This window comes from Podarcis pityusensis (genome assembly GCF_964106645.2).
Source record: "Podarcis pityusensis genome assembly, chromosome: 3".
NCBI lineage: Eukaryota > Metazoa > Chordata > Lepidosauria > Squamata > Lacertidae > Podarcis > Podarcis pityusensis.
Window position 1 is genome coordinate 93184631 of NC_138026.1, and position 27591 is coordinate 93212221.

Consider the following 27591-nt stretch of genomic DNA (forward strand, 5'->3'; position numbering starts at 1 on the left):
CCACGCCCACGCGCCCCTCCTCTGCCTCCGGGTTTGAATTTGAGTTTTCATGCGCGCTGTGCAGGGGTGCAAACCCCGACGAAGTGCGTGTAAGGCAAGGCGCCTTGAGCCCTAGCTGAGCGCTGCGTATTGGTGGAGAGGACAACTCGATTACATTTTTCCTAGAGCAATCCTATGGATTTTGTATGTGTCTGCGTGTGTGTATGCGAATATCTATATAGCCCTAAATATAAAGTGACATGTAGGGAGCATATAACTTCTATTGCAGGGCCTACCTTTAAACTCCGCTAACAATATAATCCCCGGGGGGAATTCCCTATTGTTCTACGAAAGGAGGGCGACGGTGCATTAGATGCGCAATTACGCCCGATGCTAAGCCTGGACTACACTGCTGGGTTATGGTCTCATGCGCTTACTCAACTGCTCACCTGCCAGTATGGGGAAAGGGACACAAGACTACACTGGAGGGCTGTCCTAAAAGCCACCCTCTCCCAATTTTTGACATGGAATAACAATAATCGCTTGCGTGCGCACATAGAAATGAATAAATATTTCCCGCAAGAAATGCTCGAGCTCCATCACGAGCCCTGTCTTTGCTTCTGCCGTTGGATCGCAGCCTCCGGGGAAATGAATTTCTCTGCTGGCTTCCTTGGGAAAGCCCAGCGAGCATGTAAACCCAGCAGCCCCTTCTTTAGGTTGCCGTCTTTATATGCTCACTGACCAGGGAGTTAAGCCCCGTGGAACTCAAGGCGGCTTTACTCCGGAGTGGGAACAACGGACTGGCGGGAGGCCCCGGCGCATCCAAAGCCGACGCTCGCTCGCCAGTGTCACCGCGGCTCTAAATGCGCCCGAGAGCAGAGCACGGAAGGCGGGTCGGGCACAACCGAGCATGATGGCGGGGAGGCGGAGCCGGCCCAGAGGCGGCCGCCAGGTTTGGTTGCGGTGGCAGATGGGCTTGGTCGGTGACTGAGTAGCGGTGCTGCAGGATTTGGACGGAGCGGCGGTTGCCCGGCGCGAGTCCTCCTCCTCCTCCTCCTCCTCCTCCCCCCCGCGCGGCCCCGGGGGTGAAAATGGTGCCCTAGCAGCGCTGGGACCATGTCGGAAGCGGCCCGGAGCCTCCTGCAGCGCTGGGGCGCCAGTTTCAGGAAAGGCACCGACTTCGACTCCTGGGGGCAGCTCGTGGAGGCGATAGACGAGTATCAGATGTGAGTGCGGGGTGGGCGGCGGCGGCGGCGCCTGGGGCTGCTGAGGCGAGGCGGCTCCGAAGGGCTGGGCAGCCCGGCGGCGGCGGCGGGCGGCACTGGGTGGGGCAAAGAAGTTGAGGCTGGGGCGAAGGCACTTGGAGGGCTGCGGGCGCCTGGGTGGGTCTGGCGTTTCTGGGCGGAGGCCGAGGGTGGTGACCCGAAGGGCACAAGCATCGAAAAAGCTCTGGGTGGGGCTGAGGAGCTGAGAGGCTCCGGTTCCTCAGGAGACGAGGGCGGTGGAGGCGGGGGGGGGGGGCTGAAGGCTGCAAGAGGTTCTGCGTGCTTGGAGCCCATGTGTCGATGCTTCACTTCAGGAGGATTGCTGTGGGGTTTTTTGGGGGGGTAGGGCCACGAAGGTCCCGGGGGGGTTGCCTGAGGGTGAAGATGAGGCCGTCTTCAGTTGAGGCGTTGGGGAGCCGTGGGAAGGGCTGCTGAACTAGATCACTCCTATCTCCATTTCTAAATATTTGCCTCCAACATTGAGCTTTGAAGCCTTAAGGAAGGATGGGGAGATATCTCCGCCTCAGTGTCCTCGCCCTGGGTCTCTCTCTCTCTCTGTGTGTGTGTGTGCGTGTGCGTGCATGTGTTCTGCCCTGAAACCTAAAGTTCACATTAGAAATAAGACTAAATAATTTTGTTAACGTCTTGCTTTCCCAGGCACATCTGTGTGTTTGCCAGTTGTGTGGTGTCTGGGGAAAGTTTTGCCTTTGGGAGCCACCTGTTGTTGTCCACATTGTTAATCTGGATGCTGCGACTATCTCTCAGCCCTCGCTGGAGCTGCCAGATGTGCTGTGGCACAGGGTTTCTTGCAACTCTAGAAACCATCTGTGGAAGAAGGGTTTCTGCAGGTGCAGGTGCTTTGGATGCCGTGCCGTGGAGATCTGTGCTTGCCAATTAGATACCTACCCTCCATAAAAATTGGATAGACCCACCTTCTCTTTCCTGCCATGCTTTCATGTTTCGCCGATCGGCACCCAGCTGGCACTTGGGGACTGCTGCATAATATTAATAGCTTGTTGGGAAGCAATTATGACTGCTGTTCTTGACTTGAATCAAATCTGCAAAAAGCCAGAAGACAGGCTGAGATCCAAGAGAGCTGCTTAAGCCTTAAACTCGTGCAAGGGGCTTTCAGTTAAATTTGTTCCTATTCAAACAGCTGACATCCTCCCTGCCATACCACAAACAGCTTTTAAAGCGCCTTCGTGACTTCCAGTCAGTATGGCATGGGGAGGGCTCCAGTTCAAGAAAAAGAAGTCTTAAAAACCCATTGACCTCACAGAATGAGATTAATAATTCTTTGGTGTCTTGTCTTAGAACATGTGCCCTTCATCTTTCAAATAGTTATTCACTGTGCGTTACAAGTTACTTCAGAATCTTTTTCTGTCCCTCCCACAACATAGGAGTATCCCTTTTTGAGTGCCATGTAGGTGTGAAGTGTAGAATCAGTTATATGCCCTCTATTGACATACGCTGAAGCTTGTTCTAGGCCTCCCCTTGTTAGTATATGCCGTGCCACCACATCATTGTTAATCAGAGTACAGTGAACCCAGTTATTATTATTTATTAAATTGCTATACCACCTTTCATCTGAGAATAACAGGTCAGTTTACAATATTAAAAAACCCACACAACATAGCAAAAAACAAAACAATAGCACCCCCTACACATAGTTTAAAAAGCCATAAAAGATAAAGGTACCCCTGACAGTTAAGTCCAGTCACGAACGACTCTGGGGCTGCGGCGCTCATCTCCCTTTACAGGCCATAAATTGTTTAATTAGCCAAAGGCCTGGGAGAAGAGGAATGTGTTCGCTTGACACCTAAAGATATGTAATAAAGGCATCAAGTGAGCCTCCCTAGAGGGAGCGTTCTAGAAACAGAACCACCTTAGACAGGGCCCATTCTTGTGTTGCCACTCTCTGAACCACTCATGGAGGGGGTGCATGGACAGGGTATAAACTACTACTACTACTACTAATAGTAATAATAATAATAATAATTTAGAACAAACTGACCCTCAGAACATTCCCTTCTGGGCCTTCAGGCTGAACACAGTTCCCCACTGCTGCTCTGAGGAGCTCAAGGTGGCATTCATGGGTCTCAGTTTCCCCATTTTGTACCCACAACCCTGAGAGCTTGGTTAGGCTAAGAGAGAGTGATTGGCCAGATGAGGGAAATAGTCTCTCCATAGTTCTGGAAATTTATGGGGTCCCTAGTTAACAGTCCTTTGTGGCACTTTAAAAAAAGTCTTACCAATTCATACTGCAATTCTGTTCATATCAGGAAGCAATCCCTATGGAATTCAGTGGGGCTTATTTCTGAGTAATGTACGTTTATTGTGGCATGAACCCACAGTAGACATTGTCACAGCAGGCATATCTTTTGAACCAAGGTTTGCACTGGTCTTTTTGAACCTGAGATTCTTTGCCAACCAGCTTTTACTGAGGTGCCTCAAGTTGTTACTGTTTTTATTCTAGAGTTGTGCTTTTAAGTTGTAGCTGCTTGTAACGTATGAAAGTGTGGTATATAAATAATTAAATAATTTAAAAGTTAAGACATTTAGTTAGGTACTAAGTATCGTGATCTGGTCCATGGGGTCATGAAGAGTAACGACTAAACAACAACAACAACAACAACAACAAAGTATTTGTACAACTAAACTAAGAGAACCAGAACAGTTGGAGGCCATGCAACTTTTCTTCTAGGAGAGAAGCAACTGTGACTGCTTCTGAACCTAAAGTATGACACTTTTCAGTTTAGTTAGGCACTAAGTAGTTAGTTGTACAAAGGCAATACTCTACTTAAATGTCCACTATATCCTTGCAAGGGAGGAGGATAGAGAGAAAACCAGTGCAACTTGGCTATGTCCCCATGGCCTTATTGGCCACCCCACTGTGACTTCCTTGCTGTCCCACTGGTTTCAGCTACCTTTGGCTGCCACTGATTTGCAATTGGTGTTACTGATTTATGAGTATGTATCACTTTTTATGTATCATGCAGGTTGTCAAGTAAGAAAACACTTAAATACCTGCTGTTGACATTTGCTGGAGCTGTTCTAGGTCTCCACTGGAATTGCCTGTAAAATGTTAATACAGAGGACAATTCACTCAAGGAGATGCCAAGTACAGTACTGCATCAGATGGTCTGTGCAAATAAAGGTTCATTTCTATGTTTGCGATGGAACTTAATATAGATTTTACATGGAAAATGCTGTAGGGTTTCACGGTAGGCTTGTGGAACTCCAATAATTTTTTCTTGTTAAATTGATTTGGTTTGTGCAGTATGCATTAGTTTCAGACTTTCCTGGAAAACCATGCAAATGGTTCTGCGATAGGAATTTAGCCATTCTGTCTTGCCTCTTAAAAATTTCACAGGTTTTTGAAGGAGGAGATAAACCAGGTGGCAGAAGTGATGAACCTCATCACTAATGTCTCATCAGAAAGCAGTAGTAACAGTGTGACACTCTTTTCCCCTGGCAGCTGCTTAAGTGGTGGAGCATAACATCCCTTTTCATTGAACTGTATTTCAGGGCTGTCTACTGCAACACTTTCACTTGATATGAGTGTGCAAACCTGCCCTAAGAGATGTAATGGTGAAATCTAGAAATGGCAAATGTGGTCCTGTATTTCTAGGACAAAAATAGGGCAGAGTAATCCTGTGGGCGGATTTGGATTTGCATCCGAATCTCATGCATTCAGAGTTGCAGTTTTGCCAGTTTGACTCATGGTGTGCCTTTGGATAACTTGCCAGCTCCCAACTTAGCTTCCCATCTTTAAAATATTGAAAATGGTGCCTCAATAACTGTTAGATTCTTTGACAGATTTGAGCAACCTTTTGCATACCAAGGGCTTCATTCTGTGATGATGGTAGATGGGGCTGGAGCAAAAAGTAGATGGGACCATTCTTCCATTCTCCTTTTTCATACTGCCAAGGACTTGCTCAGCTGAGCAGGCCACAGCACTCTTGCTAGAAATGTGAACTTGCAGGGACCTTTTGAAATTAGACTGAGGGCCACAGATTGCCTATCCCAGTTCTGCAGCAATATGGAGGCCTGGGAATATTGCGGGGCAAAACTTTTTTCCTGTTTTCAGCCCTACGTGGGGAAATTGAAAATTTTAGGTAAGTGGGGAAAACATTAAGTACTTATCTCTTTTAGAATATTGGATGGGATGCTTTTAAAGGCACTGTTTTAAAATATTGGTGTTTGGTGAACTTCGTTCCCTTAAAATGGTTTCTAAGAGCAATCAACTTTGCTAGATTTTATATTATTTTTACATTTACATTCTGCTCTTCATCATAAAAAGTTCTCAGGGTGAGTCACAAAACATACAAACACATAATATCAAAGGTGAAAATAAGACACGCTTAAAACCCACTTTGAGAATTGTTCCTTTGCTATTCCTCCTAAAATGTCAGGTTTCACCTCTTCATATTATATATTTTTTGTAGCTTTATAGATGGGTAGGGACAGTCTTTGCTGTTCTGGCTTAACATCATTTAGGTTTAAGATGAGCAAATTCAATCTTTGAAATGAAATCACAAATCTCATACTTCAGAAAGGCAAAAGAGGGTGTGCTGGACAGAAATCTATATGCTTGTATAGAAATCTTGCAAAATTGACAGTTTATAGTACATGTACAGAATTAGAAAGTTAATATATATTGTTCAGACTGTTCCACTTAGATTTGTGGAGTTGTTAGGCAACATAAACTGTGTGCAGCTTTCTTTGTATCTTTCCAGGTAGGTAAGTATGAGTTTCCATTTGCAAGTTTAGATCATTTCACTGTTTTTCTTGCTGTTAAATTGATAGCCCTTGTCACTTTACAGGGTTGTATAACCCTGCAAAGGGATTTATTGTCTCTTTCAAATGTATGCTGTATGCTATGCATTTAATTTATATAAAGAAAGTAGTACTACTTTAATGAAGTCATATTTTTCCATGTACCTAAGATCAGGCTTCCTCAACCTATGTTTTTGGCCTATAACTCCCATGATCCCTAGCTAGCAGGACCAGTGGTCAGGGATGATGGGAATTGTAGTCTCAAAACATCTGGAGGGCCGAGGTTGAGGAAGCCTGCCTAAGATTTTCAAACACCTTTTTGCCTTCTCAACTACATACCTCCAAAATCTCTAGCATTTCCCCACCTTGCTTTTTTTTGGTCTCCCATCTCTTATTCCATTATACAAGAGGTTTAGAATCTTGTCACTCAGGAGGAACCTGAACCTATAGCTCCTGGCAACTCAGGCCATGAGGAAAAGTGGACTGAACTCTTGGTCCATCTACTTCAAGCACCTGAGAAAAGAGGTGCACTTGGCTTTGTGCATTGCTGGAAGCAGCATATAGGTAACATAAATACCAAATGGTCTGATGGTTGATCTGGAAAAACCCTACTAGCTGAAATTATGTGTTACAAGCCATGTGCTGTGTAGGCTTACATTTCCCCCATAATTTGAAGGATTTCTCATGGAGCGGTATGCAGTTGTGAGGAGAGAGGCAAGCCTTTTCTGATATTTTTTTCACACCACCTTTTTGGTTGGCCTGCATAATGGGTATAAAAGCTTTCCCCGGTCTTTTGTTTGTTGTTGTTTTTAAAAGTGGAAAATTGATGCCCTGTTTCCATTTACTGCAGGGCTAGGGGAACTTTTTCAGTCTGAGGTCCACATCCCCTTTCAGGTGACATGGAGGCCACATGCCAGTGATGAGCAGGCCAGAGGGAAGAGTGGGCAGAGCAGTAATTGTAAATTTTACCTTAATGCACCAGCCTAGTTTCTATACACACACATACCCAATTCTATATCCTCCATCCAGGCAAGCAAGAATCTTCATCAGAGTTCAAGGGCACATTCCAGCCGGGCAAAGGCACTCAAGGAGGGTGGGGAAGCAAGGCTGTTAGGGTGTGTGGCTTTGGGGACAGGGTATGTAACTGGAGAGAGTCAGATTGAGAGGCCCAGAGGGCTACATTTGACCCCTGGGCCTGAGTATCCCTACCCTTAACTTAGTGTGTTGAATAAATCTGCGGGTGACCAGTCAAAACAACCTGTTTTCTGCATTTTCTTGGGCTTCTTTGCTGGGGGATTTGGGGCATGCCACATACTTTGCTGTTTGCCACTGACCTGCATGGCCCATTCCCTGAGGCAAGCATTAGCTCTGTCTTTGTTGCCACACAGGCAGAGGTGCAATCTTATTTATTTTAGACTTGGGAGAATATTGGTACATACTTTCAGAATCCCTGTAAGCTGTGGCAACCATTTTCAAGCTTTCTGTCTTCAACTAGCCCTGTGCACATTGGTTTGCCTGCTGGGGAGCTGCTATGTGTTGCAAAGGTTTCTAGGGTACACAGTTCACAAAGCTGGTTAGCCAGATATATAATAATTGCTTTTCTACCCTGGAACACAGCCAATGAGGTCATGTAAGGAAAGATCAGTAAAAATAAGAGGGGTTTCTGATGGCTCCTGCTCCTAGGTAGATTCCTGCTAAATGAATTTTGTCTCATCTTGACCCTTTCTCATTAATAATAATGAACTTTTTCAGTGAAGTTCCACATGTTACCGGCTTACTGATTACGAAACAGAATTGCCAACAGCCCGCTTCTGTACGAGTATTTTTTGGAAGCAAGTATAAATTGTTTAGCTTTGATTGAAATAGTGGTAGAAATGGATCGTATAAGTTCAGTGTCTAGATTGGAATGAATTTATTGCTCTCGATCATTATTCCAAGGAATCTCCAATAACCTGATGTTCAGCAGGCTCCAGCAAGACCTTTAGGCACACCTCTAACAGGTTGTTGCTGCCTGCTGCTCTACTACACTAGTACCTTAGCTGTCGTGAAGCTTTCCAGTTCCGGGTGCAGCTTTTGGGGCATTGCCAACAAGGGTGGGTAGCTGCTGTTGGGAGGCAGAGATTCGGAAGCACTATTGGGCGTACTTTTGTTTATATCCTAGCCCTAATTCCTGCCACTTGTGTGAACTTGGATTAAGTTGCCTGGAGTCTGCATTATCTGTTATATGAAACAGCATAACTTCAGTTCCCTGTATGTTACGTAACTCCTTGGTTTGATTGCATCTGCTTAGAAAGTGCATTGGAAGTTGTATATCTGCTTCAAACTCAACTTTCCTGCAAGTCAGATTATAGATTTTAAAAATGATAGGAACAGGGATCTCGTTTTGAGAGTGTTTTGGTGCCCTTGATCACATAAATGCTTCCTCAAATATAAAGCAATTTCTGTCATTCTCTGATAAGGACTTGACCTACAGAGATGCTAAATGGTATGGATATACTATGGCTTTTTATAGAGAATAGTAACAGGTGTGGTTAGGGGCTTGGTTGAGATGTACAGTAGTAGTTTTACTATTTCTTATTTACTCAGAATTTACATCATAGGTGGGAGTTGCGTTAATGACAGTAAGAATTTCCATGTAGAATGTAATGATGGAGGCAACATAGACCAACATAATTGTGTTTTCCAAGCATAAACATAAGAAACATTGGGTGGCTAATTAATGTATGTCTCAATTAGTTCTAGGTGAAAATGTTTGCGGAAGTGCATGTTTTTAAATCTTGGTTTGATTGTCCTTATTTTAATTCTTGTATACCTTCCTAACACTATATAATATACATGCTGTTTCATTACTGAGAACACTGTCTGCCTCTTAACATAAAAAATACAGGTTCCTGTTTAAACCTGTTTTTAAGAATTTTAAGAGCACAGTTACCCTTTTTATGACCCTAAATTTCACTATGTGTCTCCCCTCTTTCCAGTTTAGCAAGGCATCTACAGAAAGAGGCCCAGTCTCAACCCAACAACTCAGAATTCACAGAAGATCAAAAGGTACATGATGGTGTATGTTCATTGGTGGTGGAATATTCTTTAAAATAGTTTTTAACCCTTTCCTTGCAGTCTTTGGGTGGAGGTAAAGAGAAAAGAGGAAGTACTATCTGGGCAGCCATTTTAAAATATTGGGTTTTGTGTGGCAGTGAATGTCTGAAAACTGCCTTGTCATTATCTGCCCTCTAAAGCTTTGGGCATTCAGCTTTCAGGAGAATAAATTTTGTTCGAAGAAACTTAACATAGATTACCATAGATAGAAAGTACTCTCACTGCTAAGCAGGAGATCCCTGCTTCACCATGCACCAACAAGTTAGCCAGGCCATTGAAAATTCATTCATTTTATTATACAGGTGTCATTTTGGCTTTAAACCAAATCTTTCCATTCACAATTTGTTAATGAGAAGGCCAACCTGGCTGCCTCCATTGCATCATTCAGCAGAGCTTTTCTGTGTAGTACAGGGCGTTTTATACTCTAGCCTGATGGAGGTGGTAAAACTAATGGTGTCTCACCGTGACTTGTTTGTGCAGCATTTTGAGGATAAAATTACTGTCAGGGGTTCAGGAGCAGAGGCAAGGGCAAGGGAGGAAACAGAGAGCGAAGGGGAGGAGGCAGAAGAAAAGATGAGTGATGACGACGACCCGAGATCTCCGAGTCTTTCCAGTGAATCAGAAGATTCACAGAAAGGAGCACCAGTGGCCAGGGCAAGGGGGGAGCCTAGGGGGACACCCCAGGAAGATAGAGCCAGAGGGGACTCAGAGGGGAGCAGTTGGAAATCGGGACCAGCGTCACCGCCAGAGAGCAGGGAAGAGGAAGGGCGCCAGGGATCAAGCGCTGGCAGCTCACAACAGGGGGGAGGGCACGAGTCAGGAGTGGCCACACCTCCATCGGGGAGCGAAGAAACGGTCAGACGGAAGGTGGAAGGTTGGGCGCGCGCGCCAAGTTCAAATGCACAGGAAGGTGGCGCAGTAGGCAGCCCGGAAAGGGAGCCAGGTCCTAAAGCCCGCCGAAAGGAGGGAGAAGAGTCAGGGGGGTCAGCGTCAGCGTCAGAGGAATCCCGGAAGGAAGAGACCCCGGGGGGCAGAGGGACCCAGAGAAGAACAGTCAGGCGGAAAAGGTGGAGCAGGGCTAGGATATTAAGTTGGTGTACAAGGGGCGGAGACTCAGACGGAGCTTCGCCGATCTAACCATGAGACGTAGAGTTGCACGCAGCAGCTTGAGAATGGAAACTGTAACTCAATAAAGACTTTTGTTTAATGATCGCTGGCTAGCGTGATCCTCTGTGAGCTAGGATCTGGAAGCAGCTCTGACAATTACTTGCATCTGCTGAACCTTGACTTCATAGCAGGTGAATCTCAAGAGGGATCCAGAACACTGCTTTGTCTTGTTTTGTTGGATGAACTTCAATTGGTATGGTTTGAGGGTGTGAACAAGGTGCTTGGATTGGTGTGGGTCTGTACCTTTGGTCTTCATTGCTGATAAAAACTAATAAAGAGGGGAAGGCTAGTTGGGCCAGATGTGATTGATGCCTCTTTACTAGAAAGAACGGTCCCTGTCTGCTTAAAGGATGTAGTGGTAAAACCACTCCTTAAGCCTTCCCTGGATCCACAAAATTTAAACAGCTGCCAGCCAGTTACTAATGTCCCCTTCTTGTACATAGTTCGTGAGCAAGTGGTTGCTAACCAAATCCAGGCTCTCTTGGATGAAACAGATTTTCTAAATCAATACCAATCAGGGTTTATCATAGCCTTGGGGCTATGATGTGTGATAGAAGTGAATGTGTATGGGTAAATTGTCCACTGAGATCTGGAGCTTGAATCACTTAATAGGTAAATGCTTCCAGACCTAATTTAGGAAAAAATGTATGCTAAAATAGTTTTGATTGAGTCTCCATATTGCTTAACTGACTCTGCCTGGTCTTAAGTACAACAGACAAAATTTTGCTCTTGAACAGAGCTCCTCTCTTCTTCCTACTGCAGTCCCCCCTGCAAAAAAAAAAAAAAAAAATGCTTCTCAGAACACCATGAAATATGAGGACTTTAGCTGAAGGAAGGATCAGCAGATTGGCGGTCTCCCCTTGCATTAATGGAAATGTCTTCTACTCTAGGGCTCTGTTGAATCCCTGCCATTGTGTAGTAGAGCCTTCAAATGGATCTTAAATAAGAGTATGCATGGTGAGGATTCGGAGATTAATTCCCTGCCTTTCAAGGCACATTCTAGGATAGCATTGAAGTATAATTCACAATAGGGAAGCCAATGTGCACTCTGAAAAGTTTTGGTTAGATCTATGGTCCATCTTAATCAAAAGAGTGATGGGTGGATAAAGGCAGAACAAGCAGGTGTTAATGCCAAGGACATTTCTTCATTTCTTCACAGCTATATGTTTATATCTGCTGTGACGATTGTACAACTATCATTGCAAAATGATGAGATTTAATGGATCTTGCTTTAAATGTCAAGATACAATCTCTGAAAGAATAACAGCTTTGTTTTGGACTATTTTTTTAATGTAAAGAGAGTCTTCTTCCTATCTAGAGTAGCAAATTGCTACATGGCAATTAGAAGGGGGCGGGTCTTCCCTGGACACTGCCATCTCAGTGCATAAATTTCTGATAATAATAATAATAATAAATTTTATTTATATCCCGCCCTCCCCAGCCGAAGCCGGGCTCAGGGCGGCTAACAACAATAAAACAGTACAAATGTACAGCACAAACAACACTCTAAAACCATTCATTATAAAATTAATTAATTCAAGCCACTGGCAACCATTGGGCCAGAGCTCTGCAAAGATTGCCGAGGGAGGGAGTCAGGCTGTGCCCTGGCCAAAGGCCTGGTGGAACAGCTCTGTCTTGCAGGCCCTGCGGAAAGATGTCAAGTCCCGCAGGGCCCTGGTCTCTTGTGACAGAGTGTTCCACCAGATCGGAGCCACGGCTGAAAAAGCCCTGGCTCTAGTTGAGGCCAGCCTAACTTCTCTGTGGCCTGGGACCTTCAAGATGTTTTTATTTGAAGACCGTAAGTTTCTCTGTGGGGCATACCAGGAGAGGCGGTCCCGTAGGTACGAGGGTCCTAGGCCGTATAGGGCTTTAAAGGTTAAAACCAGCACCTTAAACCTGATCCTGTACTCCACCGGGAGCCAGTGCAGCTGGTATAGCACCGGGTGAATGTGATCTCGCAGCGAAGACCCCGTAAGGAGTCTCGCTGCAGCATTCTGCACCCGCTGGAGTTTCTGGGTCAGTCTCAAGGGCAGCCCCACGTAGAGCGAGTTACAATAATCCAGTCTGGAGGTGACCGTCGCATGGATCACAGTGGCTAGGTCAGGGTGAGAGAGGTAAGGAGCCAACTGCTTAGCTTGGCGGAGATGGAAAAATGCCACCTTTGTTGTAGCTGCAATCTGCGCCTCCATGGAAAGGGAAGATGTTCGGGGGAGGGGGGAACAGGAGCAAAGAAAGCATTCAGGCTCTGATGTTCTAAGAAGGAAGGGTCAGGAAGCAAATGAATGATGTGTTTCTTTAGGGAGAAGTGGATAGGTGACTAAATGGAATGGAGTTGGGTTTGGAATTAGACTGAGAACTTTTCAGCCACATCTCTCTCTTTTATAAATATGCAAGTGCCAAAAACATTTGGAGAGAGAAACTGTGTTCAGTCATTAATACTAGAATCCACAAAACCAAGGTGGGTGAGCTGAAGTGCATGGTTTTGAAGGCAAGCATAGGTAGAATCGGCATAACAGAAACCTGGTGTAATGGAGAGAACCAGTGTGACATGGTTATCTCTAGGTACAAACTCTATAGGAAGGACAGGTGCGGCCATAATGGACATTGTGTCATTCTATGCATCATAGAGGACATAAAGTCAAATGAGATAGAAATTTCACTAGTTTAATCCCTTTGTTGTTTAATTCCTTCTTACTGGTCACACCTCTCTTCCCATGGTGAGTTCTTGGCTATTGTGAAAGGGGGGTTGTGTCTTGATCTTTCTGTTACATTTAGCAGTATGAAGTCATGAAAATCCTGTTTCATTGCAAACTATCATTGTGTTGAAACATACCGTACTTATAGCTGATTACTAGCAAATAGACTTAAAGCTCTAACAAAGCAAAATTCAATTTGGATGAAAAACATGTGCAGTAGCACAAACATTACTTGCACAGCAGAGCTAATGGTTAACATATCCAATAGTGCACTCTTAAGATTCAGTTTTAACATAAATTGTGGACAAAGATTCTCACTTGCAAGGACATTACAACTTTAATGCTTTTAATGTGATAAATGTTTTCCCTGCTGAAAAATGAAGCATCTTGTTGGGAAAAGCAACACTTGGAAAAACATTAGCTGTATCTAGCTGTAGTGTTTTGGATTTGGGGTTTTTTTTCTTTTAAAAAAAGTTAGTGTTGGGTGTGGTTCCTGAGAAATAGCTATGAATAATGCTTGCTGGTATCTTGCCACCATTCAATAGATCTCAGTTTCTTTCTTTAAAAAATAACAAACCAGACCTATTCCTTGTGGCTCTAAATCTCTCCCAAGCAAATCTGAGTGCATTATCATTCTTCAACTCTCAAGTGCCTTCTAACACATCTCAAAGCTTTCTGCTCCACAACAAAGTGCAGCTGGCAAGTTCAAGCAGCTGTAATGCTCTAATTTGGGGAGAAGAAATAGGGCTGTAAGCCTAGCTGTTAAGCCAGGAAAGGAAAGCAGACTGATACCTCACTTGCCTCTGGCTCAGTGCAGGGGGTGAGTGGGAAGGAATGTGGGTGGAGGAAAAAGAAGAGAACATCTTTAGCCCTCTTGTTTACAACACTGTATTTGGGAAGAGTCTCATATTAGAATTTAATATATTCTGATTTGCGTTCATCTATGAAGATGTAGTCTCTTGTAGCTCAGTCTGGAAGTTGGTTGTCATTCTGCTTTCAGACTACATGTGTTGCACAGCTGAACTTGCATAATAAAATGTATATCTTTGTGCAGGAGTGTGGCTGCATATGGGAAACAGCTCTTAGGAACACAGAACAATATTCTTGCCCGCTATTTCTGCCTCTATACTTAGATAGGCACTTTGCCGTCTCTTCCATCTTTTACACACACAACTGAATTGCTGCTGCTTTTGTGCATGAGCTTGAAAAGAAATATTCTGTTAGTAAAAAAAAAAGTTAACTTTCTCCTCTCACTTACAGAAAACCTTAGCAAAGATCGCAACATGTTTGGAACTCAGGAGTGCAGCTTTGCAGGTACAGTTAATTCAGTTTTCACCTTGTGACTTCCAGTTTCTTTGTGGGTCTCAATGAATGTTAAATAAAATACACTATCTATGGAAAGATGGCTTGTTACATATATTGTATTCTATTCCTGTTAGCCACTTATTACAGGGAATCAGAAGCAGAAGGAGAGATAAAATTAAGCAGTGGTTGAGAATAGAATCATAGAATTGTAGAGACTGTTTGAGGTCTTCTGGTCGAACCTCCTGCTCAATTCAGAATGGAGCTACAGCATTCCTGACAATCCTATGCTTAAATACCTCCAGCAGAGATGCCATCACTCCTAGGGCAGTCTGTTCCATTGACAAACTGCTTTTTGTTAGCAAGTTTCTCCTAATGCTTAGCTGAAGTCTTCTTTGCAATTTGCATTCTTTGTCTCTAGCCCTCTGGAACATCAAAGCTCTTTAGATATTTGAAGATTGCTATCACGTATTTCCTTAATATTATTTTCTCCAGGCTCAACACACTCAGCTCTCTTTCTGTCAGTCTTCATAAAACTTAGTTTCCAAACCCCTCACTGCTCTGACTACCCTCCTCCGGTCGGTCAATGTTCTTCTTAAAACAACTTCTGAATATTGAAGGTGGTGGCTTTCTGCCTGTATTTTCAAGCCTTCCATGTTAATATCACCGAAGTGTTCCTAAATATCACCAAAGTGCTTAGGAGTACCTCACAAAGGTACTCTTGTCCCATGAACAACAAAGTAAAGTAGACTGATCACTTCACTAGCAGTGATGTATTTTGGAGTTGGTCTAGGATGAGAATGATGTCTAGTTTTATTTGTTGCTTTTCTTCACCTTTTAAATTTTCTCCTATAGATATTGTGCAAGAAAAAGTAACATCATCACTTGTATATATTCTTCAGAGAAACTTTAGTTCCTTTCCTACTGACATGTTAGATCACAATAGAAAGTAGCGCAAACTGAAACCTGTTTCATAATCATTTTACTACAACAAGCACAGGAATGAAGCCCTTTGGGCTTATGCTGAAATTCTCAATGTGAAACTGCCCTATACTGAACCAGACTATGCAATTGTCCATAGTCTACTTTTCTTGACTGGTTGAATTTCTCCAAGCAGAGGTCTCAACCCTGGTATCTGAGATCTTTTTAACTAGAGACACCAGGGACTGAACTTTGGACCTTCTGCATGCAAAGCATATGTATGCTTTACTGCTGGAGCACAAAAAATAGAACTGAGAAGCGTGATACACGGCAGTATGTTTCCTTTGCCATAAGAAAAGCAGCCAGGTTCTAGTCACTGAGATTTCTGAAGACTTCCTCCCCGTAGTCGAGAGGAGATGGAGGTGCTTGCCTTGGTATCACACTGAGAGGTGAAGAAATGCTGCTGGCCAACAGGCAGACTTCTATCTCTGGTTATCTTACTCAGTTAATCTCTCATAGCTGTAAAAAGAAAAGTAGAGATGATAAGCCTGCTGCCTGTGGATTTCTCTCCCTTCAGTTTGACATCAGGACAAGCTCCTTCAGCTTTCCTGTTGGGGGAGCCTTTAGACCGTGGCTTATATTTTTCTCACAGTAAGTATAATGTTTCGCTGGGCTCTGACTTTAAACAAATCAACCCAAAGTCTACAGTGTCATTGCTTTCTTTTAAGTACATACTACTAAATTGCATGCTGTTTCAACATGCCAATACTTCAGTCTTAAGCAAATGTGTCGTTATCTGCCTTCAACACCAGCATAATTACTTCTTGATATCTATCTATATTGCCAACAGGTCTCCATGCAATATAATATGTGAGCATCACCAGGATGTTTAATTAATTAAATGCAGTGACTAGTAAGCTAGTAGTTGCTGCTGTTCTGTGTTCACTGCAGCCTTTATTTCTTCCTGGTCTATAACTTGCTTTGCCCTCCAGTCTTGATCTCTGCTATCTTCTCCTTGTAAAGTTATTTTGGCACAAGGCCCCACCTTAGTTCTGCCCGATCAGACATCTTATCACTGGTTTCTTCACCTTTGGCCTGGTCTGACCACATGAGCAATTAAAACACATCCATGATCCTTGATGTTTTTTGTCCTGGTTCTAGTCCTGTAACCTGCAGTTCTCCATATCACGTTTGAATCCAATTCCCATCATCCCCAGCATGACCACTTGTCAGGGATGATTGGATTTGGGAGTCAAACAACATCTGAAAGGCCACAGTTTAGTCCTGTAAACCCTGTTCTGAATTTTGGTGGTCCTAACACACACAAAAATTCCCACCCTGTGGTTTAATTAAAATATATAAGGGACCAGTGTGTGTGTGTGATAAAGTGGATCTAATATGGAAAATGATTGGACATTAGTACCATATTCAAATTTTGAAAAGAGAGCAGGTATTGCTTAAGACTCACGAGGGAAATAATTTTTTCTATTTCTAATGCCTTAATGAATCTTCATGAAGCTGGAGAGAATGCTGTCTTTTTTGATGCATTAAAGACATGCTGATAATTCAACATGTTTTCCAGTCAGTTTTTTACATCAGCAGGATTTTGTGTCTCAATAACTTTTTCCCTTTAGGTAAACAAGTTCAAAGGTACCCAAAGAACTAACAGTTAGTTTCTCTTTGAAATACAGGGCCCTTTCAGGAAACAAGAGGTAGAACAAAATGCAAAACCAGCACTACTTTTACCATTGTAACTGGCTGTAGCAATGGATAGTAGATACAGATATGTAATACTACTTTCCTTTTAGTCTACACAGTCCCAGGAAGAATTTAAGCTAGAGGATCTGAAGAAACTAGAACCAAGTAAGTATCTTTTAATTTCAATAATAATTTAAAAGCAGTGTCAGTGTGGGATGGTGTTCAGTCAGCTGTGCTATTGTGGTATTCTGGTTTCCTTTACTATGCATCACAAAGAACAGCTTGGAGGGCCCACAAGATGGTCTTGGTTTTTATATCTAGGTGCTCGGGCACCTGATTGCTATGAATGTATTCCATACAGTTCTATAAAGTTTCTGTTGGTAAGGAGCTAGGAGCTGATTGGTTTTCTCCAGGAAAATAATCTTCCAAGCATGCTGTTCCATCAGGCAAGTGATGAAGCAACTTTCTAGACCAGAATTTCATAAAATGAATGCTGTGAAAAAAGTTGTTAATGCATCATGAGAAATTAATTAAACAAGAAGTTACCTTTGAAATGAAAATATCGGCACAGATTTCCACTGCACCTGTGCATGATTCACTGGCTATTTACCCTTCCAGCACAATCGGATTCTGCTTGGAGGAGGAGGATGTGTATGGATCATTCAGTCACTGTTGATGTAAAGATAGATTATCCCTCCTCTGAGACAGCTGCCCATTATGTGCCTACGTGAGCCACTCACAATGCATGTCCCGAACAGGGACTATTGCAGATCCATAATGGGTTTTAGTCAAGAAATGTCTACGCGGTGTAGACTCATTGAAACGAATGGCCATGATTAACCTAGGTCCATTAATTTAATATTTCTACTCTGAGCAGAAGTAAGTTGAATACAAACCAGTGCGCAGGTTCCACTTTGGCAGGCAGCTTTCTTTGATCCAAAGGGTTTATTTTAATGTAAGGTATTGACTGATCTGGCCAATGGTCCATCTAGTCCAGGCATAGGCAAACTCGGCCCTCCAGATGTTTTGGGACTACAACTCCCATCATCCCTGGCCACTGGTCCTGTTAGCTAGGGATGATGGGAGTTCTAGTCCCAAAACATCTGGAGGGCTGAGTTTGCCTATGCCTGGTCTAGTCCAACATCTTGTTCTCAGAATTGCCAACCAGATGCCCATGGGAAACCTGCAAGCACTCTACCCTCCAGTGGTTTCTGGCAATTGGTATTTAGAGGCCTACTGCCTCTGACCATGTGCAGCCACCATGCCTAGTAGGCTTTGATAACCACCAACTTGGATGGCTTTAAAAGGAAGTTATGCAATTCATGGAGGGTAGGGCTTTCACAGCCTCCTATGTGATTGAACTACCCTGGAACTTTTTTAAATAAAGGATGACATGTGAGTATTTTAAATAAATCAATATAAGCAAACATCATGAGTGAAGCATTCCATTGTACTTTTAACCTTCTTGTGAACTTTTGACCCTCCTATGCAGGAGAGAGCTGCGAGAGCAAGTATTTTACAACCCAAATTTTCTAACCAATACCCAAATGTAGCATGATTGAAAATCCTATTTCTTCACACATGGAAAGCTTGAAAACAGTAGTGTCATATTTTGATTTGGGCAAAGCGGACTGAATTGATGTTGCTCTGAACCTGGTACTTACTTTTTTCTCCACTCGTAACTCTTAAGGACACAATCCTATGCAAGTCTGAACCCCTCTTTGCTCATTTTGGTTTATTCCCAGGAGCGTGTACATAACACTGCAGCCTTAGTCTCTAGTGTGCTTTTTCACAAAAGAGAGAGGTGCCCTGAATTTTTCCGTTCTTGAACAGGAGAGTGGTGAAATTGGATTCTTCTGTAGTAAAGCGTTGAAAGCAAAGTGCTTTCCTTAACTTCTCAGTGTGTTGGGTAAATCACAGGTAAACCATTAAAAACAAAGAGCCTGTATGTGTAAACAGTGTAGCTGTAAATCCAAAATCACAATATGAAACATTACTTTGAAATGAAAGGTCTTGTCCATCTGTAACCAGGGCCACGATTAATTGTACTTCATGAAGTTCAGCAACCTTATAGAACTTCCTCATATTATCAGGACTGGATATTCCATCTTATTCTGGAGAAGAGTCCTATGTATACAATGCCTTATTCTCTCCCCCCCACCCCCTTTAATTTACATGATGGTAGTAGATATTGTTCTATTAAATAAATACATACTGTGTGTCATTGTGTGGGAACAAATCATAAAAGTACCATCACTAATTCTTCATACTATTTCCGAGAGATTATTGTCTGAGCATTACTAGGAATGAAAGGAAACACTATTGGTTCTCAGTGTTTGCAAGTTGCTATTTTTTCTGAGAAGAGAGCAAGCTATTTCAACGTGAAAAGACAGAAAGTATGGCTCTCACAGTGACATTGATTTAAAATACGATTGTAATTTTTCTCACCATGCATTTGACCCTTTTTCTTTCATTCTTTGCTTTTCTTGCATGAATTAGCTACTTACTTAAAATTCAGAATTTGGGGGGGGGGTGACTGTGAAAATGACAATTACAGTGACCCTGTTGTTATATTGTATGTAAGGAACCACTGTTTCTTTCAGGTGTCTTCTGGGAGGGCACAAGAATGAAACCCTCTGCCTGTTTATTTCATTTATACACTAATTAGGTTTTTTGATAGTTGATGGTGACTGTCTGTCTTCCCTTACAGTCTTAAAGAATATTCTTTCCTATAATAAAGAATTCCCCTTTGATGTTCAGCCTGTTCCGCCAAGGTAAGCAACCAATAAATTAGAAGTATATATGGAGAGGGCTTTAGGAAGCTATACCAGAGATTGGAGTATAGTGTCTAACAGGGAATTGTTATAGGTCACTTCTAACTTCCTACCCTCTGGAAGGCTACGGATATTTCCTCAAGCCATACTGTTCATTGCAGGCACATTGATCTGAAAATAATTGAGTGATGAAGGTGCATAATCACCCCTCAGTTGTGGTGTGTGTGTTTTTAAAGGAAGATCTTAGCACCTGGTGAAGAGGAAGATTTGGAATTTGAAGAAGATGAGGAGGAGGGTGGAGCTGGAGCAGGATCTCCAGACGCGTTTCCTGCCAGAATTCCAGGTAGTAGGGGCATCATTTTCTTCAAATGTCATTTACTAGGATGAGGGTGATGATGTGGGAGTTAAGATTTGTTGCAGAAGTGTTTAGGTGCACACTTGGATGGTCATTAGCTAATGGATGAATACCAGTTGGTACATCTTCTGTACCAGTCTGTGCATAGAAGCTTTGCTAAAGTTCTTTTCACATAGTTTACATATAGTAATAAACTATTGGTTACTAGTTGGATATGAGATAGGTTTGCTAATTTTGGAGAATTCTTTATACTAGGCCAAAAAGGGGAAACATTTTACAGATGTCAACAAGGTATCTGCTTTTCTTCAGCAGCTAAGTTACTGTATTTATTGTAGGAATTTATATTCCGCCCTTCGAGTAAATTCCTAGGGTGGCTTACAATGCAAAATAAAAGATCCTATAAAAACACTACCCCAGAGGCTGCTGGATCCAGTGGGTTTCCAGATGGCTCTGGAGGATTTTCTGGCTGATATGACTGGCGCTCCTGTCAAAGCCCTGGCTGACCTCTGGAACATCCAAAGGCTCATGCCATTGACATGATCAGCCTGAATGCTGTCTCCCACTTTGTAGAGCCCATTTGGCTCCCTGGTATATTTCAGAGGAAACAAGCTGGGATACGGCTCAAACATGAGTGGAGGAAAATTGCAATTGAATGCAATCGAACACTGGTGAGGGCTCCTCATCAAGCCTACCTAGTAGCAGTGAAGGCAGTAAAGAGGGCAAACTTTGCTGCCTCCATTGCACCCTCATTGTGCTGTCCAGCAGAACTTTTCCGGGTGGTGCAGGGCCTTTTATAGTCTGTTCTAAAAGAGATGGTAGAACCAACAGTAGCTCGCTGTGACTTATTTGCAAAGCATTTTGAGTATAAAATCACTTGCATCCATTGGGATCTTGACTCCACTCCTATAGCTGATGAATCTCTAGAGGTGTGCAGGGCACCTGATAGTTGTGCTTCCTGTTCCCTGGCAAATTGCCATGTCTGAAATGGCTGTTAGACCACCAGCACGCACTTTCATTTTTGTTTTCTATGTCTGGACAAAATTTGTAGGTAGATACGTGTAAACATAGTGTTGAAATACTTTTTACAGAAGGGCTTAAATGTGAAAGGCTTAAGGTGACTCATGCAACCTAGATTTCGGGAGGCATTTTATACTGCTATTCTCAATCAGCTGCTTTGCTGAATTTGTACTGTTCATTGTACTTGCTTTGCCTGTACAATCTGCTTGTTTCCATGGATCCCCTATTGCATTATTGTGCTGCCTAACTGTACGTGGTCTTGTCTTCTACATGCATGGCTCCATCGTGTAACCATATACTACATAATTCATCTAACACAGGAGCCAATGAAGGTATGATAATATCTTAATGTGAGCAGCTATTAATTGTGAATGTGTTCATATTGGCCAGAGCACTGGCCTTGTGCTTTCACTTGGATGTGAAAACTCTTGTATGTAAAATCATCCTGCCCACAGCAACAAATGCTAGATGTTGCAGAGCTCTTTGCCCATGCCACCACACAATTAAACCCAAAGTCAGAACATCTCCAAGTGTCCATATTGCTTTATATGACCAAGGTCACATGAAGAAAGTAATTCCACTTTGGGGGTGGCGGCAGGGGGAGGTTGTAATTTGAAGAGTAGATCCTGCAGATTAATACCTGGTACTATCTCTTTCAAAAGGAGGAAATTTATGCTGATATTTATTTCTGAACTCAAACATATAATAATATTCATTGGTTACCTTTGATCAGACCTTTGTGAAACTCTCCTTGCCAGTTGCTGTTTTGTTAGTATCCTTTATCTAAGGTGACTCAAATGTAGATTTGTACTTATATATACACACAGGTTTATCACCATATAGAGCTGCGAGTACAGTTGTTAATTGGCCCTGAGCCGCCATTTTGCATCTGGCTCTGCCATTTCCCTGATCCACTATTTTACACCTGGTTCCAATTACTGGACCTCAGAGTTCCAGTTAAACAGCAATGAAGTTGACCTCAGAGCTGACCTCAACCCCCTGAAGTCTGCCCACCTCAATTGAATCGAGGTCTTTGGGTACAGAGGTGAATCTTTTGTCTTCCCACAATGGGTGTATCTGTTCGGTGCTTATTTGGGGGATTAGATGTACTAATATAATGTATCTGATCCTTGTAATCCAAGTGTACTGGATTACTGGTGGCTGGTACCTTGCTTCCCCATATGGTGAACTTTGAAAAGGACCTGCAGACTTCTAACTCATGAGACTTGCTGCCAGATCCAAATGAATAGCTGTTTGTTTGTGGCTCAAGGTGGTCCTTTGACATTAGGCAGCCCCGTTTTTCCTTGAATACAGTCAGTGGATTGAATCCTCCAGGTTCAGAATGCAGATGAAAACAGTGGTAGAAACTGTGCTGAAGGGCTATAATTCTGTTTCTTTAACACCCCCTTGTGTTATTTTCTTGCCAGGTACATTATTACCCAGATTGCCATCTGAACCCGGGATGACGTTGCTTACTCTCAAAATAGAGAAAATTGGTCTTAAAGATGCTGGGCAGTGCATCGATCCCTATATCACAGTTAGTGTGAAAGGTAGTTGTTGTGTTAGTTGCGTTGGCGAGGCAATTAAGTCAAGCTTTGTTCCTTTGACACTTCTGATCTACTCCCGGCTGCCAGCAGACTTGGCAGTAATTGCTTAAGACTCCCACAGCAAGCATGTAGTTTTCCCCCTCAACATGTACACATTTTCTGACTCAATCAGTGTTTATGAAGGGCTGAAAAATGACACATTTGTGTCATGCCAGTACCCCAAGATACTGGTTTTGAGAGGCATCCTGCATCTGTTAGGAGTTGTGCATTATCCAGACTTCTTCCAAGTCCTCAACATCGTAGCTCCTCTTTTCACTTTGAAATGAATGCTCACTTTCAAGTCATAAGTGTTTGAATCTTTCTTGGCTTTTAACATTCAGCAAGTCATGACAGATTTCTGTTAGATTAACTTCTTCTGACGATGAAAGTGTGTTCAAATATATAAAAGCCTTGTCTACCTTTGTATCATTCTGTTTCTTAAAAAATGCTAATAACAAAGTGTTCCTAAAAGAATAAATAGAGCAACATATTTTGTGGATTTCTTGAAAATCTTCAAGTGACATTTGAGGTGTGAAAGTATTGAGCCTTATCAAAAAAAAGGTGGATTATATGTTTGGAAAGTGCCCTTCACAGAATTGAAGTTATGTTATGCCTGCTGTTACTGTTACTGGTGGGTGATAGTTTACTGGACAATATCCTGTAATATACACTGCAAATGCATTCAGATCTAACATGTCAGATTTTCTGTAGCAAAATCACCCTTGGATAGGAAATAACATATACCTTGAGCATACTACTAGGGAGGGTGATATCCTAGTTATGCAGTGGCCTCACCTGCAACCACCACATTGTATTTTCAGTGCCAGGTGAAAATATTTGTATTTATCCAGGCCTTTTAAACTACTTGAGTTTTTTTAAACATGAGATTCGAGTCTTAATCTGCAAGAAAGGAAATGATTAATGCTGTTTTTATTTTGTGAGCTTCCAAGAACATACACTATAAGAAAATATATTTTACCGAGTAGCCATACAGACATAATGAACAACACTGCAATTCTACTTACAGAAATGTTTTTGATCCAGTGGAGATGTCTGCTAATGTTAGAAAAGTGGCATTCTTTAACCAATTCCCCTTCAGTCTAGACCACCCTCCATGCTGTATTGGAGGGTCCTTCAGCTATCTGGAGCAGAAGGCGGGGTGCAGGATACTGCAACAAGGAGTAGGAAAAACCGTCTTCCCTTTTTTTTTATGTTAGTCAATGCTTCTGCTGAATTAAAAGGATTCCTTAAGCAGAATGGCAACATTGGATTTCACCCTAAATAAATATGTTGTCATATGCATGTGTTTCTCTTGCAACAAGTGATGCACAATGAGAATTCCTAATAGGTGTGATACGTCAGTTCCTTGTGGTATTATGTACACAATTTTGGATTCGACGTGATAGTCATGTAAAATACTCGCCTTGTCTAAAGGTGATTCTTGTGCTGTTCCCAAAAACAAATGCTTTTTTCACTAGTAACATGTATAATTCCGTTGTTACATTTTCAGAAATGGAGGCTTCCAAAATTTTATGCAGTGGTCCTTGTATTTTTCTAAGAATTGAAACAGCTCTCTCTCCTGATAAAAACATCATGTTTTGCCTCTTAACAGATTTGAATGGGATAGACTTGACCCCTGTGCAGGACACACCAGTTGCTTCAAGGAAGGAGGACACATACGTTCATTTTAATGTGGACATCGAGATTCAGAAACATGTTGAAAAATTAACAAAAGGTTTGTTGCATTGAAATAGGACCAGCTGATCAAAGCTGAATTTAGAACCACTTCAGAAGTCAAAAATCTAGGGTGGGGAGGAAGAACATTTCCATGTTTTGCTTTCGTGACAGATTGACAACAGTATTTCTAATAATTGCTCAGTACCTTTTATAACGTAAAGCAAAAAATGTTGTTTAATGGGAGGCAGCTTTGTGCCAAACCTATAAAAAGAAGCACTCTGCCATGTAACATGCACTGTGTTGCTACAGCTCTGCGTCATCTCTACATTGCTCAGTCAAGTCGTGGGTTCAAGCCCCACATTGGGCAAAAGATTCCTGCATTGCAGGGAGTTGGACGAGATTACGCTCATGGTCCCTTCCAACTCTACAATTCTATGAGTCTATGTGGTTGGGGGTCTTCACCCTCTGTATCCTAGATTCCTCCCTTCAAGGAATGATTCTTTTCCCCTCTGTTCAGGTGCAGCTATTTTCTTTGAATTTAAACACTATAAGCCTAAGAAAAGGTTCACCAGCACCAAGTGCTTTGCCTTCATGGAGATGGATGAAATTAAACCTGGACCAATTGTTATAGAACTGTAAGTGACCTTGGGCACATCCTGTACACTCGGATCCTACCAATTGCTTGCATGTTGAAGAACATAACTACTTGTGCTATGCTGGATTGGCAATTGCTGCTCAAAGTCTGCTAGACTGATAAAGATGCTGAGCATCCTCTGTCAAAGTATTAAAACTTTTAGTAGGTAAGATAGCAGGAGTGATAATCAAAACCTAATACATCTTGACATGGGATGCTGCAGCGCACAGAGGCAGGTTCATCGTAACTTTGTGCATGCACATGTCCTAAGGATCATTAAACTGAAGAGTCTGACAGTTCTTTATGTCATTATAGGTACAAAAAACCCACTGACTTCAAGAGGAAGAAACTCCAATTGTTGACCAAGAAGCCACTTTATCTTCACCTCCATCAAACACTGCACAAAGAGTGACTTTTGTGAACTGAACCACTTGCCACAAAACCATAGCAGCTGCCTTATGTAGCACTCATCCTTCAGGACGCAGGGGAAATGGCTGCATTTTACCCAGCAAGTCAAATGGGACCATCACCTGCCGCACATCAAGTGGATCAGCAGCCAAGCCCTGCCACCTAGGTGCAGTTTTCTTTGGAATGTATATTTTTATCACAGATGTTCCAAAGCGTGTTGTGAATTTTCCTAATTGGGCTGGTTGTAAGAGTTCAGTTTTGTAATTTGGTTTCTACGCCCATATAAGAACACCCCAGTTAAGGCGGTTGGGAATTCCTCATCCGCCAGACCTGATACAGCAATAAAGATGTGCCAGTATCAACAAAATTATTATCGTGGTGGTTGCTGCAACTCTTCAAGTATGCATCTCTCTCTAGTCAATGGATTGATTTTATGAAGGTGACCCCCCACAAAAAAGCACTTGAATTTACTTGATACAAAAAGATACTTGGTCATGAGTAAGACTCCAAAGTAGGATGCTGCGCCCTTGATTGCCTTCATCTTTTCATATGCCTGTTTTTCTTCAGTTTGGGGACAAAAGTAGCTACAAATGAATCATGGTGCTTCAGAATTCCTGAAAATAAATAGGTAATTTACACTTGCTAAAGCAAATTAGGAATAATTTGCTGATCACAAGAAAGGCTGCTTGAGATTATATATATATATATATATAATCAGCTGGTTTGCCTACTGACTTGAATTTTCTACGTTGATCATTAAAGGAAATTAAGCCACCCTAATTACCTTGTTATATGAAAAACAAATTGTATAACAACCTTAAGGGAGGAAACAACTGTTGTTACCAGAGGAACTGAGCTCTTTGCCAGCCTCTGTACAAAATTCCCTGTGAAATTTACCTTATCTTTAAGAGAATGGAAATATGCAAAATAATTTTGAGATCATGGACTTGCATGGATACTTAACTAAGGGGGTGTGCATCAACTCTGTGGAGAGGCCAAATAATGAGACCAACTGGGGTGATAGCTATATGCTTTATAATCTCCATTTCTTAGGGCCCTAGGCTCTGCAAGAAGTAGGGCTGTCCAAATGTTGCCTGAAGAGCTCTGGACTGTTTGATCAGCAGAGGGTTTTTAAAAAACATTAAATTAAAAGCTTCATTTACTTTTTTTTTTCAAAGGAACTATATTGCTCTGCTTTAACAGAAACAAACGGGGAGCTCTTCAGAAATCCACAGGCACCATTCTGGGCATCTTCATGTTATAAGGTCTTTTGGAGATGGGTTAGTGTGCAAAGGTTTTTTAAAAAAACAACAAAAAATAGATGAGCAACACTACACACCACTTAACGTAAAAGAGAATACCCCCCCCCCGCTGGATTGTGGAATAAAATGTATCCCTTTACTTCCCCTCCCTTAAAGCCCTTGTACTTATAATTTGGCAGGCCTAATCCTCTCTGGATTAATTACAGATCAAAGATGAGAATGCACAAAATGCTTTTTTAAAGTGCAGATATAAAGCAATACATCACTAAACTAGGTCACATGAGTCACAGCAGTCCTAACCATGTCTACTCTGAAGGAAATCCTACTGAATTCAGTGTTTGTTCCCAGCCAAGTGTTTTCACTTACCTATTACTTGCTGCGCATTAACTAGTTACTGATCCATAAGAGGAAAGGAACCATTATCTTGCAAGTTTACTCAAGAGCCTTGGTAAGCAAGGACCAGTTCTTTCTTTGAGGTGGCGATGTCACATACCCAGAGCTTGCTTATATATCCAACAATCCTGCTACTGCCGGCTAGTTTACTTTCTAATGTAAAACTTGTTTTACTCAGAAGAAGGGGGAAAAGAAAAGCCACAGCTGGATTGTTCTTCTTGTTGGCAGGCACATGAATTAAGTCTTAACATCAAGAACCATTCTGAAAATAATTATTAGTCAAGACGAGTAGTTCCTACTACATTGGTACCTCAGGTTACAAATGCTTTGGGTTACAAACGCTTCAGGTTAGACTCTGCTAACCTGGTAGTACCACCTCAGGTTAGGAACTTTACCTTAGGATGAGAACAGAAATCGTGCAGCAGTGGGAGGCCCCATTAGCTAAAGTGGTCCCTCAGGTTAAGAACGGTTTCAGGTTAAGAACAGACCTCTGGAACGAATTAAGTTCTTAACCAGAGGTACCACTGTATGCTACCCAGCAAAAGTATTTATTCGCCCCCAGAATGCCTTAAGTGATTATCA

At 42.4% G+C, this 27591-nt stretch overlaps 1 protein-coding gene across 4 annotated transcripts; it reads left to right on the forward strand.

Moving 5' to 3' along the window:
* Positions 1-927: 927 nt before the first annotated feature.
* AIDA (axin interactor, dorsalization associated) lies at positions 928-25721 on the forward strand. Of its 4 annotated transcripts, XM_081000293.1 has the most exons (12): positions 928-1205; positions 9002-9071; positions 14243-14296; positions 16897-16917; positions 17014-17068; positions 19614-19677; positions 19914-20020; positions 21370-21381; positions 22477-22599; positions 24248-24370; positions 24830-24947; positions 25262-25721. In XM_081000293.1, the coding sequence occupies exons 1-12, from the start codon at positions 1096-1098 to the stop codon at positions 25356-25358; spliced, it is 954 nt and encodes a 317-aa protein (XP_080856419.1). In that variant the 5' UTR covers positions 928-1095; the 3' UTR covers positions 25359-25721. The 4 variants fall into 4 exon arrangements, with proteins under 4 accessions (XP_080856419.1, XP_080856420.1, XP_080856421.1 ...); XM_081000294.1 differs by lacking the exon at positions 21370-21381 and having other exon boundaries at positions 929-1205; XM_081000295.1 differs by lacking the exon at positions 16897-16917 and having other exon boundaries at positions 929-1205.
* The last annotated feature ends 1870 nt before the right edge of the window (positions 25722-27591 follow it).

What these genes read in the sequence shown, in the direction of transcription:
- AIDA (XM_081000293.1), top strand. Translation starts at nt 1,096, where the DNA reads ATGTCGGAAGCGGCCCGGAGCCTCCTGCAGCGCTGGGGCGCCAGTTTC. An exon ending in AATTCACAGAAGATCAAAAG is followed by an intron (nt 9,072 to 14,242) that starts GTACATGATGGT and finishes TCTCACTTACAG; the next exon opens with AAAACCTTAGCAAAGATCGC. An exon ending in TATCACAGTTAGTGTGAAAG is followed by an intron (nt 22,600 to 24,247) that starts GTAGTTGTTGTG and finishes GCCTCTTAACAG; the next exon opens with ATTTGAATGGGATAGACTTG.